This window comes from Juglans regia, chromosome 8 (assembly GCF_001411555.2).
Source record: "Juglans regia cultivar Chandler chromosome 8, Walnut 2.0, whole genome shotgun sequence".
In the NCBI taxonomy this organism is placed as follows: domain Eukaryota; kingdom Viridiplantae; phylum Streptophyta; class Magnoliopsida; order Fagales; family Juglandaceae; genus Juglans; species Juglans regia.
In genome coordinates, this window is record NC_049908.1 from 4,034,840 (window position 1) to 4,052,262 (window position 17,423).

Sequence of the window (17,423 nt, forward strand, 5' to 3'; positions counted from 1 at the left end):
AGATTGTAAGAGTTCTCCCCACCTTGAGTTTTATGCTCTGTGCTTATACTCTCAGCTTTTATTTTATTATCCTGATGACATGGAGATTCTATTGATTTCTCCACCTCAAGTTGTATATGAGTATTGGTAGGTTGCTGTCCTAAATTTTCTGGTTCAGTTTTAGGTCTAGCCATTTGCCCCTCATTGAAGGTCACATCTCTACTAATGATACATTTATGTATCCCAGGTTCATCTATCCATAGCTTATAGCCCTTAACACCATCTGGGTATCCCACAAAAATGCACTTAAGTGCTCTTGGTTCTAACTTGTCAGTTTTAGTATGTGCATAGGCTACACATCCAAAAACTCTTAGATGGTCATACCTAGATGGTTTTCCAGACCACATCTCTTGTGGAGTTTTAAAGATTAAAGTTGAGGATGGACATCTATTTATCAAGTGAACTACTGTGGTGGTAGCCTCAGCCCAAAATGATTTTGGTAATCTTGAGGTTGACAACATACACCTCACTTTCTCCAAAATGGTTCGGTTCATTCTTTCAGCCAAACCATTTTGTTGAGGTGTTTCTCTCACAGTTTTATGCCTAGCTATACCCTCCCTTTTACAGAAATTATTAAAATCATTAGATAGATATTCTAGGCCATTATCTGTCCTTAACTTTTTAATTTTCCTACCAACCTGATTTTCAACTAGAGTTTTCCATTCTTTGAACTTGGCATAGTATCACTTTTATTTTTCAGAACATATAACCATACCTTCCTTGAGTAATCATCAATAATGGATAAGAAATACCTTGCCCCACCATGTGAGTTGACCCTTGCTGGCCCCCAGCCCCCAGAGATCTGAGTGAATGTAATCCAAAGTTTGCTTGGTTTGGTGTACTGCTGGTTTGAAACTAACTCTTGTTGCCTTTCCAAAAATACAATCCTCACAGAAAGGTAGTTCTCCCAACCTTTCTTCCTCGGGTAGGCCTTGTTTTTGTAGTTCTTGAAGACCCTTTTGACTAATGTGTCACAGTCTCAAGTGCCATAGTCTAACCTTGTCTTCTTTTTTGTTTTGCACAGGTGAGGCCTCACCAATGACAGTCTTGCCTATCAGCATGTACAACCCATTTCTTATAATCCCCTTCATTACAATCAAAGAACCCTTGGAAACTCTCAGTGTTTCAGATTCTGACTTGAAAATATAGCCAGATTTGTCAAGCATTCCTAGAGAAATCAGATTTCTCTTCAGTTCAGGTATGTATCTTACTTCTTGTAATAACCTTTCCATACCATCAAACATTTTTAGCCTAACAGTCCCAATTCCCAGAATCTTACATGTTTTATTGTTACCAAGAATTACATGTCCTTCATTCAATTCTGTGAATGTTTCAAACCATGATCTAGAGGGGCACATGTGGAATGAACATCCTGAGTCTAGGATCCATTCCTTTCTTGAGTCAACTTCTGAAACATTCAAGACCTCTGCACTATCTTACCCATCCAATACCACTGCTGCATTTCCATCTTCCTTAGACTTATTTCCCACGTTTTGTTGTCTTTCAGGGCAATCCCTCTTGAAGTGTCCTTCTTTATGGCATGTGAAGCATTTTAATTTCTTCCCTTTTGATTGTGATCTTTCCTTTGATCTTTCCTTTTTATTCTTCCATTTATAGTTTTGCTTTTCTGGTCTGCCCCTAACTATCAAACTTTCTCTAGTTTCAGTTTTGATCTCTGCCATTTTGTGTAGTTCCCTCGAGTGCAATACAGATTGAACCTCTTCTAAAGACAAACTCTCTCTACCATACATCATGGTTTCTTTAAGGTTTGCACAAGAAGAATCTAAAGAACTTAAAAGTAGAATAGCTTGATCCTCATCCTCAATTTTTATGTCTATGTTTGCAAGGTCCAATATGATCTTGTTAAACTCATCAAGATGTTCTTCCATAGACATACCTGGAGTCATTTTGAAAGTATAGAGCTTGGTCTTCTTGTGGAGTCGATTTGCCAAAGATTTGGTCTTGTATAAGCTTTCTAATTTTAGCCAAACACCTGCTGCTGTGTCTTCTTTGGCAACTTCCCTCAAGACTTTGTCTCCAAGGGACAAGATGATGGTGCTATGAGCCTTCTGCAAGAGTTGTAGTTTCTCTTTTCCAGATAAAGAACTCAAGTTCTTTTCACCAAGAAGTGCATCTTGGAGGCCCTGTTGAACCAGCAGTGCTTTCATCTTTATTCTCCACAAACCAAAATCATTCTTTCCATTAAACTTTTCTACATCGAACTTGGCAGTCCCCATTGGAACCTGGGCTCTTGATACCACTTGTTGTAATTCTGATTTGCTTGTAGAACCAAGATCAGAATCTTAGATGCCAAGATTTGTCACACAGATTTGTTTAATGTTTGTAAACAGAATGCAGTAAACAAAATAACACAAGAATTACGTGGTTCAATCCTAGTGATCTACATCCACGGCAGCAACAGTCAAGATCTTTATTGATGATCAAAATACAATCTTGAGATTACAAGAACACTCTCTCATTTACACCTCACAAGTTCTTGGAGCCTTTTTCACAGATTGTTCTCTCTATTTCTCTCTTGTATTTCTCAGTACAAAAAGCAATACCTCAAGTACAAACTGAAGCCTCTATTTATAGCCTAAAGTAGTAACAAAGAAATAAGTTTCTGCTTCCTATAAACAGGCCAGTACTCAAGTCTTCCCTCATGTGCAGACATGTGCACATGTGCTTTCCCTTTAAAAAATTATTGACACCTATCATAACACCTGGTTTCCCGATCCAAAAGTAATTGATAGGCTCTTTGTAAGAATCGATCTCGAGACACACATGAGCACCATCAGTCTTGGTCGCACACTTCGTAGAATTATCTCTTCGAATGAATCTGCCAATTGGTGCCGTGAGCAACTTTAAAACCGATGAGTGAAAAAAATTGGGTGGGAGCCTGAGAAGGAACACCCAAACCGATACACAGGGAGGTTCAACTTCCTCATCAAAGTCTGGCGTCCAGGCGAACGGCCGATAAGGCACGCCATTCACTTCGCATGACTCCCGAGATAGTGCCTTGTTGAAGTCCAATTCATTTGACAACTGGATGAATACATGTCGTGGTCTTTGCATGGCCGATACAACAAGAACACTGGATAGTCCCCATCGACAACGGATAAAGGCAAGGATAGCATCTAGCAACGGCCGATGTCGAAGGAATTTTAACACCAACGAGAAGCGAAATGGTTGTGCTGTTCGTTCCATCTCCTTCGCAGAGAACATGAAGCATAACTCTCTGTCAATGAGTTTCGACTTCCGGAAAGGGATCTCTATCTCTGGAAGCGGTTGTGGCACGCCAAAACCAACTCAGCAAAGGACCTTAGATGACCTGTCGTGGGCGGCAGGGCCTCACCGACTGCCATACAATGTAAGGCAGCAAAGAAAATAACAAAATCCTAGCAGAGCCTTTTTTTTTTTTTTAATTAAGGAAACTTTTTTTTCGACTGTTCATTAGAATGGATTTCGTTTGTAACACGATTAACCTAGTCCAACTCACCATTAATGATGGTAGCGCTCCCGAATTGACTGACCAATATTCTGCTGTTGACATCTTGACCAAGAAAGTGATAATATTGGCCACATACTTGTTGAAACCAAACACAGCATCTAGTTAACGGTCAGTTAATGAATACACGCGCATAAGAGTCTTTGTATTCAAATCATACGCTCAAAGAGTAGAATATTCTCCTCTCAAAAAAAAAAAAAAAAGAGAGAGAGAGAGAGAGTAGAATATTCTAATATATTGTAATCTTGATTAATATATACGACAAAAGTAGTATTAAGAAATTATAAGAAAATTATTTATTTGTAGTTAATTATTTTTTTTAAAAATAATTATTTTTTATTAAAATAAGTCTGTTTTCATCGTAAATAATTATTCTCGTCACAAATAATTTATCACAAATAATATTTTTCATATAGTGAGTGAGATTTTTATTCTTATTTTTTGTAATAGTTTGAATTATTCTTTTTGAAGTATAACTTCGGCGTTTCTTAAACGATATAAATGATATGGTATTAATATTTGGTTTTACGTGGCCGGTCTGATTGATCCCATGCAACGATGTGGTGCCATCAAAACCAATATTAAATTTATACGGTAGAAGTTTGGTCTACTTCTCGGTGAGATTCAATTCCTTGATCAATAAAAAACAAATCTCATACAAGATACAAAGATGCGTGAATCTCATACGACCGACGTTCATTTTGCACTCTAGCGGGGGAATTAGTCGTATTACCACTCTTTGTTCCCCAAAAACTTTTTTGACATACTTCTAATTTGAAAAATGTATTCTTTTATTTAGTTTCAATTTTGTTAACTCAGTCATGCTTGTTACATAATACATTCAAAACACATAAAATTACTTAAAATATGCTACATCATAACTAATTTATCTCCAGAATTCATTATAAGTCTCAATTTATTGATGGTTCGTGTCCTTTGAAGGGTAGGTTTGGAGGGTGGGATGAGATACAAAATTCTCATCTTATCTCATCTCATCATTATACTTTTTTTAAATCCTCATATAAAATATAATAAACAATTCAACTTTTTCAAATCTCAATTCAACTTTTTCAAATCCCAATACAATAATAATACTAAAACATAATATTTTAAACACTAAAATAAAATACAAAATTCTCATCTCACTCCTCAAACCTACCCTAAATGGCATAAGGCCTAATCTCTAAATGAAAGAATTAGGTTCGAACCTCACCCTTAATAAAAAATTGGGTTCAATATTTTAGATTTGGGGCCTCTGTTTTCCTTATTTTTCAGATTCCGTGTGTTGGCCTTCTCTTTAGCTTCTAATCATTTTCTACCTCTTATGCAATAAAAAAAGAAAAGAACTCTTTTTCATACTTCTAGGAAACACCAAGTTGGGCATTGACAATGCTTCCAAATGTAACTTTAAAAATGCTGATTGTGATAGTATTTTACGTTCTCAAAATTGTTATATTATTATAGGTTTATCTTTTTTTTTTCTCTTTTGGGTACAGATACTAACACTTTTATTGAATTGTTTACTCCGAAAATTGATTTAACTTTATGCTATAAATTGATTATGTTTTATTTGATTGTTGAGATCAATTCCCATATTGTTATTGATTGGATTAATAAAGATTCTTCTCCCATTGAAATTACTCTAAATATATTTGGAATGATATTTTACATTTCAAGATCCAATCCCCTTTTAAAAGCAATCATGTCTGAGAAAGTAATGTGCTTGCTAACAATCTAGCCAATTACAACGCAATAGAAGACATGGTAAGCTTTTATTCTCTTCTTCAACTCTCTGGACATATGATTGCTTTGTTCTATTGAATCGGTGGTCCGTAGGCATATGGTCTCAACGGTGGTAGCAAGAGATAGGCAGTTGGATCACCTGTTTTAAAAAAGCTAACTAGAAAAACTAGTTTCTGATGATCTACCGTAGGGGCCACAAGTGGGAAGGACTGCCACGTGCACCATGTCCCCTTCCTCTATTCCCACCAACGTAATGAAGATGAGCTTCGACCACCAGGACTAGCCATTGTCTGTGGTGGGCGAGAGCCACCCACAAGAAGATGAATTTTTAGCAGCCATATTGCCACCAAGAGATGGTTTCTGAATATCATCATCTGCTTTAGTTCAAAATCAGAAATCAGAAACTGATTTTGATCAGATTTTTGTCTTCTGCATCATGAGCTCATGTTTCTGCCTTCTCTGCATCAGTTCACATGTAGAAATAATTCTAAGCATACTGCTAATAGTATCAGTTTGTAGCTAATAAACTCTGTTGCCTCCCCATAGATGGGCCCATGCATGCATGCTTTTCTTAATTAATAAACTATGTTGGTTATATAACATATATAAGAATTCAATAATATCATAACCAAGTGCTTGATATTTTACTTGATTGTCATTGTAATTCTGATCACTGCTCAAATTCAATTATTTATTGAGATAATTAAGTCCCCGTTTCAAATTTAGATGAATTGAGATTAATTCAATTCGGTCTAATTGTAAATTGAGTCTAACATCCAAACACTCAACTCTCAAATTACTAAACTCATATCAATTCAAAACATTTTTACACGTGAGATTCACAACCTTTTTTAACTCAATACCTCTTTACACGTGAGACCCACAACCTTTTCAATTTCTTATAAATACATCTAAATTCATCTTAACATTCAAATACATTTGAATTCATCTTGGGTGGACCTCACAAAACTCTATTCACCATCTTAACTCACTATTATTCATAAAGAACTCAACTCATCTTAACTCAGCTCAACATCCAAATTGAGCTTAAGTCATTTCAAACACAAAAAAACTCAACTCAAGTACTACTCCGCGGCATTGGTTTGATTTCTTTAGTGATAAAACTACTACTTGAATCTGACCCATAATTTATATTTTATTTCTATCTATAGTTGAAGAAAAAGGAGATCAATATTGAATTCCGCTTTTCTTTTTTTTTTCTGACACATAATTATATAGGATGAATCACGAAGATGCTAAAATTTTCAATCTTGATAAACAAATAAATTTGAAGAGGAAAATGAGCTTGACCATGCCGTTGTTAGAAATTTAGAAAGGATTTCGTTTGTCACACGATTAACCTAGTCCAACTCACCATTAATGATGGTAGCGCTCCCGAGTTGACTGACCATTCTGCTGTTGACATCTTGACCAAGAAAGTGATAATATTGGCCACATACTTGTTGAAACCAAGCACAGCCTCGCAAATGTGATTTTTCCTTTTTGTTTTGTACCGGGAAACATATAGGAACATGGTCTAGTTAATGAATACACAGAGAGTCTTTGTACTCAAATCATACGCTCAAAGAGTAGAATATTCTAATGTATTGTAATCTTGACTAATATATACGACAAAAGTAATATTCAGAAATTATAAGGAAAATGATTATTTGTAATTAATTATTTTTTATAAAAATGATTATTTTTAAAAGAAAATTATTTATTTATAATTAATTATTTCTTGTAAAAATAATTATTTTTTATTAAAATAAATCTATTTTCATCGCAAATAATTCATCACAAATAATCGTTTTTCATATATTGAGCTAGATTTTTATTCTTATTCTTTGTTATAGTTTGAACTACTCTTTTTGAAGTATAGTTTAGTGTAATTTCGACGTTTCTTAAACGATATAGATGATATGGTATTAATTGGTTTTACGTGGGTCTGATCGATCCCAACGATCTGGTGCCATCAAAACCAATATTAAATTTATACGGTAGAGGTTTGGTCTACTTCTCGTTGAGATTCAATTAATTGATCAATAAAAAACAAATCTTATAGAAGATACAAAGATGAGTGAATCTCATACAACCGACGTTCATTTTGCACTCTAGCGGGGGAATTAGTCGTATTGCCAAACATGAGTCAATTCTCAGCTAGGCTGTGGCTCCCATAAATATTGCTTGTAAAGATCAAGACTTCTATCGGCAGCATTGTCATCTGTCCATAACTACAGCTAGCGCGCATTGATCAGACCATTTATTTCTGCAAGCCTTAGCTCGATCGACAATGGCGTGCTACCAGAAACACCTCTCTTTCGTTTCCTTTCTCTTGCTGATCTTGAGCCTCCATGTCGAGCACTCAATGGCAAAGGAGTTCGTACCAGTGGGCGTGGTTCTTGATTTGAACTCCACGGTGGGAGGAATTGCAAAGCGTTGCATGTCCATGGCACTCTCCGATTTTTACGCTGTCAAGGATGATTATAACACCAGGATCACTCTTTTGACTAAGAATTCTGGGAATGATGTCATTGCCGCAGCATCTGCAGGTATATTAAATTAAAGTTCAACGATTAATATCGTGGGAAAAAGCATGATAAAGTTGTGAATTGTCTCTTTCTAGATGCAGCTTAACAGCACGCATGTTTGACACTTGTATTTTCTTATAATTTTGTGAATAACATTAAAATGATTTGAGTGTCGATATAAAATGAGATAAAACTTTAAAAAAATATATTATAAAATTATAAAATTATTTAAGTATAATTTTTAATATTACTTTTGTTTGTAAAGTTTATATTGATTTTTATATTTGAATAATGATTAGATAATAATTATATAAAAAATTTAAAAATTTAAAATTTAAAAGTGTTTGTATTTGTGTTTGAGAATGAACTTATAAAAAGATTTAAAAATTTTGAAAATTTTCAGTACCCAAACATAATTCTTGCTACAGTTGAATCTCAAATCTGGAGAGCTACTCTATCAAGCTGCTAAACCATTCTTTCGAATGTATATATTTAGTTATATTTGTTATTCCTACTCTTTCTTCGAAACTAGAAACAATATTATAAAAATCAAATTTTCTTATTTTTGTTAACGTGAGGCAGAATATATTAATCAAAATTATTTTTATTAAACATTTAACTAATTTTTATTAACAAACACAAATTTTCAGTCGAAATAATACATAATTAAATTATTTTATGGGAGAAGAATTGTTCTTATTTATACTACAGATGAATTTTTGGAAATTAAAAACAGTTAACAAATAGAGTTTTAAAAATATAATTAGTAAAAAGATTAAATAAAATAAATAATATTTTAATAGAGTAAAAGAATAGAAAGAATATTTCAATAGAGTAGGGAAATAATGTAAAAGAATATTTCAAAAGCATATTTCAAAACACCTGCATCTCTTACTTGTAAGATGCAAGTGTTTTGAAAACAAGAAGTATTATAGATATAAATATATATTATATAAAAAGAAACTCATAAATTGATATAGTTTCATGTGATTCGTTAAATTTATTTTATAATAAAAATAACTTTTCAATACGAGGACTTGGTGCCAAGATCATTTGGATCAATTAGCAATATATTGATTTCATATTAAGAAAACTAATGATGGAATCTCTCCTCTATATGTATAAAAAAATAATAAAAATACAAGGTCCTGATAAATCAAAGGGGTAGTGATAGGCTAACAATTCATTTACAACTCATAGATAATTCTAAATATAATAATTATATTTAAAAACATCAAATCAAAATTTAAAATAAAATTAAAATTAAAATAATATTATTTTATTACATAGTTGTATGCAAGCTGTCAGAACTCAGAATACAATCGTCTTTGATTTGTGCCATCTGTGCCATCAAATCTTAACGATCCACATGATAATGATAAAGATTATGGATTATCCTGGTTGTTGTTGTACTTATTGAACGTCTTCAATGAAATTTTTTATCTTCTAATTAATCATTCACTATTTACTGAAATCCAGCACTGGATTTAATGATGAATGAAGAAGTGCACGCCATCGTAGGACCTCAAAGGTCAGCACAAGCTAAGTTCGTTATTGAACTTGGACGAAAAGCTCAGGTTCCCATCATTTCCTTCTCAGCCACAAGCCCCTCTCTTTCGCCTGCTCAAAACCCCTTCTTCATACGCACGGCACTAGATGATTCCGCTGAGGTGAAAGCCATAGCAGCCATTGTTAAGGCCTACGGTTGGCGGGAAATTGTCCTTATTTATGAAGACACAGATTATGGAAATGGTTTAATTCCATACTTGATGGATGCTTTTGAAGAGATTGAAACTCGAATGCCTTACAGAAGTGCAATTCCTCCATTTTCCAATAATAGTGAAATCGCTCAGGAGATTAAAAAGTTGAATGAAACTAATGCTAGGATATTCCTTGTGCACATGACTGCTTCACTTGCCTCGAAGCTCTTTGTACTTGCAAATAAGGCAGGAATGATGAGGGAAGGGTATGCATGGATTATCACAGCAGGGCTATCAGCTTTGGTTGATCCTTTGGGCCCAAAGGTGAAGGAGTCGATGCAAGGTGTGCTGGGATTGCGACCATACATACCCAGATCAAAACAGTTGGAAGAATTCAAAAGAAGATGGAAAAGAAATTTAACCTCAAGCAAACCAAACGTTAAGATTACTGGATTAAACCTCTTTGGATTATGGGCATATGATACAGCTTGGGCTTTGGCTCTGGCAGTAGAGAAGGCTGGCATAATGCATTCTGGATTCTTAAAGAAAAATGCTAGCAAAAGTAACATCAAAAGTAACGTGGATCTTGCAGCTCTAGGCATTTCTGAAACGGGTCAAATACTTCTTGATACGATTCTAACTACCGAATTTCAAGGCCTCAGCGGGAAATTTCATTTGATTAAAGGACAATTGGAACCTTCAGCCTTTGAAATATTCAATGTGATTGGAAAAACTGAGAGAATTATTGGATACTGGACCATACAGAGAGGACTTTCACAAGAATTAGACGATAATAATGAAGTAGCATACTCAATTTCAAAGGACAAACTTAAGCAACCCATCTGGCCAGGTGACAGAACAGAGCAGCCACCAAAGTTGAGGATTGGGGTTCCGGTGAAACTAGGTTTTGATGAATTTCTGAAAGTGGAATGGGATCCTCGTACTAATAAGCCTATCATATCAGGGTTCTCCCATGATGTGTTTCTTGCTGTACTCAAGGCATTACCATTCCCCCTTCCTCATGAGTTTATTCCCTTCATGAATAAAGATAAGCAGAGTGCTGGAACATACGATGAACTTACTTACCAAATCAAACTTCAGGTGATTTTTGGGCCTCAGTATTTGTGTTAACTTATAAAAACTTATTTTTTTCAATACATTGAAAGCAATAACCATGCATATTTTTCTCTAAATGCAGAAGTATGATGCTGTGGTGGGAGATACAACAATTATTGCTAATCGCTCCTCATATGTCGATTTCACTTTACCTTACTCAGAATCTGGCGTGTCAATGGTGGTTCTAGTGAAAGATAATGAGAAGAAAAACTTTTGGATTTTCTTAAAGCCACTAAGCTTGGATCTGTGGTTAACTACAGGTGCAGTATTTGTCATTACAGGTGTGGTGATTTGGGTTCTTGAACACCGAATAAACAGTGAGTTCAGAGGCCCGAGAGTTCAACAACTTGGCACGATTTTCGGGTTCTCCTTCTCAACATTGGTGTTTGCTCACAGTAAATATCCTTTAGCCCATAAAAAGATTTCCTTTCCTTTCCCCCCCCCCCCCCCCAGTTTAACATATTTGATTGTGTATATTGATATCGATATATATAATGGATCCAGGTGAGAAAGTGCTAAGCAATTGGTCAAGATTCGTGATGATCATTTGGTTTTTTGTGGTACTCATCCTCACACAAAGTTATACTGCAAGTTTAGCCTCAATGTTAACTGTACAGAGATTGCAGCCTACCTTCGTTGACGTAAAAGAGATAAAAAAGAATGGTTATTTTGTTGGATATCAAAATAATTCCTATGTTGAAGGGCTTCTAATAAAACAGTTGACATTCGATCGGTCCAAGTTGAAGCCTTTTAACACCTATGACGATTATCATGAAGCATTGTCAAAAGGAATCCAAAATGGTGGGATTGCAGCTGTCTTCGATGAAATTCCTTACATTAAGCTCTTCCTTGCAAAGTACTGCTCCAGGTACACTATGGTTGGTCCGACCTATAAGTCTGATGGATTTGGCTTTGTGAGTATCTCTCTCTCTCTCTCTCTCTCAAGTTTATTATGCTTATGAGTATAATGTCTTAAGTGTCATTTTTATAGTGTAACTGTTGGTGATTCCCTCTATATGTTACATAAGTCTGCAGCAAACTTAAAAAATAGAAATCATTCCCATTATAATAGTCATTTTGTCTATTGTTTTACTTATTTCTTTTAAATGTTGTAGTCTTTCTCGTGTGTTTCTTCAGGCCTTCCCTCTAGGATCTCCTTTGGTCCCATACATTTCAAGGGCAATCTTGAATGTCACTCAAGACACAGACAAATTGGGAGCAATTGAGCGGACCTACTTTTCAAGTCGTGGTAGTACTAATTGTGAAGATCCAAGCACCTCAATCTCATCAAATAGTCCTAGTCTCACTCTGCACAGCTTCGGCGGCCTCTTCATCATCACCGGAACCGTTTCCTTGATCTCACTCTTGGTTTGCTTCTTCAAGTTCTTTGGCTCACATTGGCCAACTTTGAGCAACAGCAATCCTGAGAGCTCCTTTTGGTCCAAGTTGATTGAAATGGCCAAGTATTTTGACCAGAAAGAAGATCCCTCTTCACATCCCAATATTGAAAGACATAAATCTAGGGTACATGCTATATCAAGTCCTGACATAATTGAACCTTCAACCTAATATTTGATCATATGGAGAACCACTCATGAAATTCCGACCTTACAAGTGACGGGTTTGTTGGGAGTTCCATATTAATTATATAAAGTATTTCTTTCCCCTTTCTGATAAAATCTTCAGGCAAAATATATACCGCATCAATTTCTAGTATAGATGGTTTATATGCCATCAATAACATACCATTAATGCGGTAAAAAAATTAATCAGATTTTTTTTTAATTAATCAGATACTGTCTGCTCATTGACATGTAATCATCACCATTACATTTTAATACCGTTCTGTATTATCAATGTCGTCGTATTGTGGGAAAGATTTGGCATTAAGTCATTGGGCTTCCCAAGCACCTAACAGCAGATTATCAAGTTGTGCTTGCAGATCCTGTATTGTAAAACTCACTCCATCATAGTGGAGTTCTCATTATTTTCGCACATTTGAGTGAGCCAAGTTTCCCACCTAGTAAAGTTGGCATTGTCAAAAGGGGAATGGTCTCTTGATGAGTATTGCCCCATTCCTGTGGAGTTTATTTTCACACATAAGCGAGCCAAATTTCCCACCAAAAGTCATCTTAAGAGAGACAAAAAAGAAAAAAGATATATCTGATTCAAGAGAACTAAGCCATAAATTTTCTCATGTCTGTCCCAGGAATTTTCTAAGTCACATCAGGTTATTTATTTATTTGCTTATTTTTTAATAAGTGCACATTAAATGGACTGGACCTTCTCCCATATCAACTATTACTTTGATTTTTCTACTACCTCCATACTAATGACCCAGGGTCTGGTCTCTCAATCTGCTAACTAAAAGTTTCTAGCATGGTATTCTAAAGCAAGTCTAACAACAAAATTAATGTAGAAATAAACAAACCTTGGTAACTAAAGAAAGCATAGGATCCACAATTAGCTTAGTAACTGACATAATGAACTCCTCACAAGTGGCTTTCAGGCTTTTTTTTTTTTTTTATAAGTAAGAGATAAACTTTATTGATGTGAATGAAATAGGCATGTACCTAGTACACAGGAAGTATACAGTTGAACACCTAGATACATTCTAAGAGCGTTAAACTAAAGATAGGAATTCATGAATATCATCCCCATTTAATACAATAGCTGAAAACCAAAGCAATAAAGTGTGCAGAAAATAATTCTTCAGCTCCATCATTGTTCGTTCCTTATCTTCGAAGCAACGCATATTCCTTTCCGTCCAAATACACCACATGATACACAACGGAATCATTCTCCAAACTGCTGCCACTTGATGACTGCCCTGCAATTTTCTCCAACAACCCATCAACTCCACCACTCTCCTAGGCATTACCCAAGCCACACCAACCCGTCGAAAAATCTCATCCCACAACCCTCTTGCTACATCACAATGCAGTAAAAGATGATCTACCGATTCTCCATTCTTTCTACACATGTAACACCAATCCAGCACAACACATCCTCTCTTCCTCAAATTGTCCGTGGTCAAGATCTTCCCAAGGGCGGCATTCCAAACAAAGAAAGCAACTCTAGAGGGCACTCGAGACCTCCAAATGTTCATCCAAGGGAATGAGGTGTGATCCTGTAAAATCAAAATTTTGTAATACGCATTTACTGTGAATTTCTTATGATCCTGGAACCTCCATTTCAAGCTGTCATGTTGCGCCATAGTAGACCCTAAAGAATGTAGCAAGCTGAAAAAATATGAAACTATAGATAATTCCCAATTATGAATATCTCTATTAAACAGAATATTCCACTGATGCGAACCATGAGCAAATAATCGCACTTCCGCCACAGAAACCTCCTTGTTAATTGCAATACAATATAAAGTTGGAAACACCATTTCCAATGCATGATCTCCACACCACACATCCCGCCAAAAATTGATTCGGTTACCCTCACTTGCGACAAAACGAATATGATTTACAAAAATAATCCACCCCTTTCTTATAAACTTCCATAGCCCCACTCCATGCCCCCCTCTCACTTCTTTAGAACACCAACCACCCCAATCAACCCCATATTTAGCATCTATAGTTTCCCTCCATAAAGAACCCCCTTCCATATGATATCTGCAAAGCCATTTCCCCAACAATACTTTATTAAAAGTTCTCAAATTACACACACCCAACCCCCCATACTCAACTGGAGAATATACTGTCTTCCAATTAACCAAATTAACTTTCTTATCCTCCCCATAGAAATGCCTTGAAGAGTTTCTCAATTCTATTCACCACCCCTGTAGGCATAGGAAAAAAGGATAAAAAATAAGTGGGGAGGTTTGTGAGGGTACTCTTGATAAGAGTGAGACGATCCCCTTTCGATAGATACACCATTTTCCATCCAGCCAACCTTTTCTCTATCTTCTCTACCACCCCATCCCATATAGCTCTACTCTTGAAAGTAGCACCTACCAGAAGACCCAGATATTTCATTGGGAACGAGACCCTGCAACCCAGAAGACTTGCTAGATTGCGTATATTAGGGACCACACCCACCGGAACCAACTCAGACTTGTCAAGATTCACCTCAAGCCCTGATACTGCTTCAAAACAAAGTAATAATGCACGCAAAGTTTGGACCTGACTCCTATCCGCTTCACAAAACAACAGTGTCGTCTGCGAAAAGGAGATGTGAAATGATACAAGGGCTACCAGAGCCATTTCCCACCTGAAAACCAGATAAAAAACCCTCACTAACAGTAGCCTGCACCATCTTACTCAACGCCTCCATAACTATGACAAAAAGAAAGGGAGATAATGAATCACCATGTCGCAAACCCCTTGAGCTATAAAAAAAAACCATCATGAGTGCCATTAACTAGCACTGAAAACCGGGTCGTTGAAATACAAAAATGCATTCAAAAAATCCACCTATCTCCAAAACCACACATCTTCAACAAATACAAAAGGAAATCCCAGTTCACATGATCATAAACCTTCTCCATGTCTAGCTCGCAAAGAATACATGGACTTCCCTCCCTCAATCTAGCATCCAAACACTCATTTGCAATGAGCACCGAATCAAGTATATATCTCCCACGAATAAAAGCATTCTGAGGCTTGGAGATAATATTTTCCAGTATTGGACTAAGCCGATTAGCAAGAACCTTTGAAATAATCTTATAGACACTGCTAACCAAACTTATTGGGCGAAAATCCTCAATATTCGACGACCCATATTTCTTAGGAATGAGTGCAATAAAGGTCGCATTAAGTGATTTTTCAAACTTTTGATAAGCATGAAATTCACTGAACACCCGCAAGATATCACCTTTCACCACATCCCAACAAGTTTGGAAGAAACTCATTGAGAAACCATCCGGACCCGGCGCTTTGTCCTTAGCCATACCAGATATGACCTTGAAAATCTCATCTTCCACAAAAGGTCTCTCCAAGACACTCACAAGCTGCGGATCAATTGCCTCAAACGGTAAGTCATCAAGCTTCGGCCTCCAAGTTACTGATTCGGTAAGAAGAGTCTCATAATAATGTGCAATATGACTTTCTAGATCAGCCGAAGAAGATAGCACCTGAGTACCTGAATGTAACAACTCAATCGCATTATTACTCGATGAGAATTAGCCATTTTGTGAAAAAACTTCGTACACCTATCACCCTCTTTCAACCAAAGGGCTCTGGATTTTTGACGCCATGAAATCTCTTCTAACAGCAAAACCCTTTCCAACTCTGCCACAACCGTTACTTTCCTCAATAACTCCTCCTCCGAGGCCCTTCCCAATAATTCCTTACCCTCCAATTCCTGCAACTCCTCCAACAAAATAGACTTTTGATTGTCAGTGTGACCAAAAACTTCCAAGTTCCATTTCTTCAGGTCTTGCTTTAGAGCCTTCATCTTACCTGCAAGAATAAAACTCGGAGTGCCACTAAACTGGTACGAAGTCCACCAAGTTCTCACCATCTCTACAAACCCGTTCACCTTAAATCACATATTCTCAAACTTGAAATACCAGCGACCCCCGTGAATGCCACCACAATCTAATAGAATGAGAAAATGGTCTGAGCTAACTCTAGCTAACCTTTTCTGACTAACTTCAGGATAGTGGGCTTCCCATAACGGCGAGACAAGGAATCTATCCAATTTCGACCAAGCACGGCCGTTAGACCAAGTATACTCACCACCCACCAAAAGGAGGTCCATAAGATCCATATCAAAAATGAACTCAGAGAATTCCGCCATGGCCAAAGTGTGTCGATGATGCCCCGATCGTTCACTAGGAAAGCGAGTAATGTTAAAAGCACCCCCCATACACCACGGCACATCCCATAAAGAGTGTATTCCCGCCAACTCCTCCCACAACCGTCGTCTATCTCTATCTATGTTGGGACCATAAGACCCTGCAAAAGCCCAAATCCACCCATCGCTCACATTTTTGAATAACACCGAAACCGAAAACTCTCCAACACACTCCTCAATCGCCTCAACCACTCTTTTATCCCACATTAATAATACTCCACCTGATGCTCCCTGAGAGGCCAAATAGGACCAACCCATATAAGAACATCCCCAAATACTACGCACAAAACTTCTATAAATAAAACCCAACTTTGTTTCTTGCAAGCATATTACATCACCCTTCCATAATCTCAATAGAGCTTTGATACGAAGACGTTTGTCCCTATCATTGAGACCCCTTACATTCCAAGAAATAATCTTAGGCTTCATTAAAACTTAACTTACCCCTCCCTTTTGATCTAACCCTTCCACTACTCCCATCCTTAACATCATAATTGATGGAGCATGTTAAGCGTTTACGTTCCCTATCTTGTTTTGTAGCTGATTTCGAAAGGCTAGCTTCAATAGCCACAAGAAGGGCCATAAATTGTTCCTCGTAACCTCCAAAAGAGACCCCAAAAATTTTCTGTAGCTCCTCTACCTTTTTAAAAATCCAATTCGTCGAACAACTCCCATAATCACTGGGAGGGAGTGTACATAAAGAAGTAAGAGCCCCCTCTTCCCCAACACTGTTATTGGGAGTCACCGAAACATCCAGCTTATTTGTTTCACCACTTAAAACCATATTATTAAGAGGAATATCATCCCCAGAAAATAACTCATCAGGACTACTCATCACCAAAAGTGGAAGACCACTCTGAACCTCATCACTGTCCCGCGAAACCTCCTCACCGCAAAGAGACGTCTCTCTTTCCCGCGAACCAGATTGCTCGTGCACAACTTCTAGACCTTCGTCCACCATACTCAGTTCCGAAAGTT

General features: G+C 36.7%; 1 protein-coding gene across 2 annotated transcripts; it reads left to right on the forward strand.

Annotated features, from left to right (window-relative positions):
* The first annotated feature begins 7,416 nt into the window (after positions 1 to 7,416).
* LOC109004624 (glutamate receptor 2.8-like) lies at positions 7,417 to 12,739 on the forward strand. Of its 2 annotated transcripts, none has more exons than XM_035693262.1 (5): positions 7,417 to 7,842; positions 9,301 to 10,622; positions 10,723 to 11,032; positions 11,142 to 11,551; positions 11,775 to 12,739. In XM_035693262.1, the coding sequence occupies exons 1-5, from the start codon at positions 7,584 to 7,586 to the stop codon at positions 12,204 to 12,206; spliced, it is 2,733 nt and encodes a 910-aa protein (XP_035549155.1). In that variant the 5' UTR covers positions 7,417 to 7,583; the 3' UTR covers positions 12,207 to 12,739. The 2 variants fall into 2 exon arrangements, with proteins under 2 accessions (XP_035549155.1, XP_035549154.1); XM_035693261.1 differs by having other exon boundaries at positions 10,720 to 11,032; positions 11,775 to 12,738.
* The last annotated feature ends 4,684 nt before the right edge of the window (positions 12,740 to 17,423 follow it).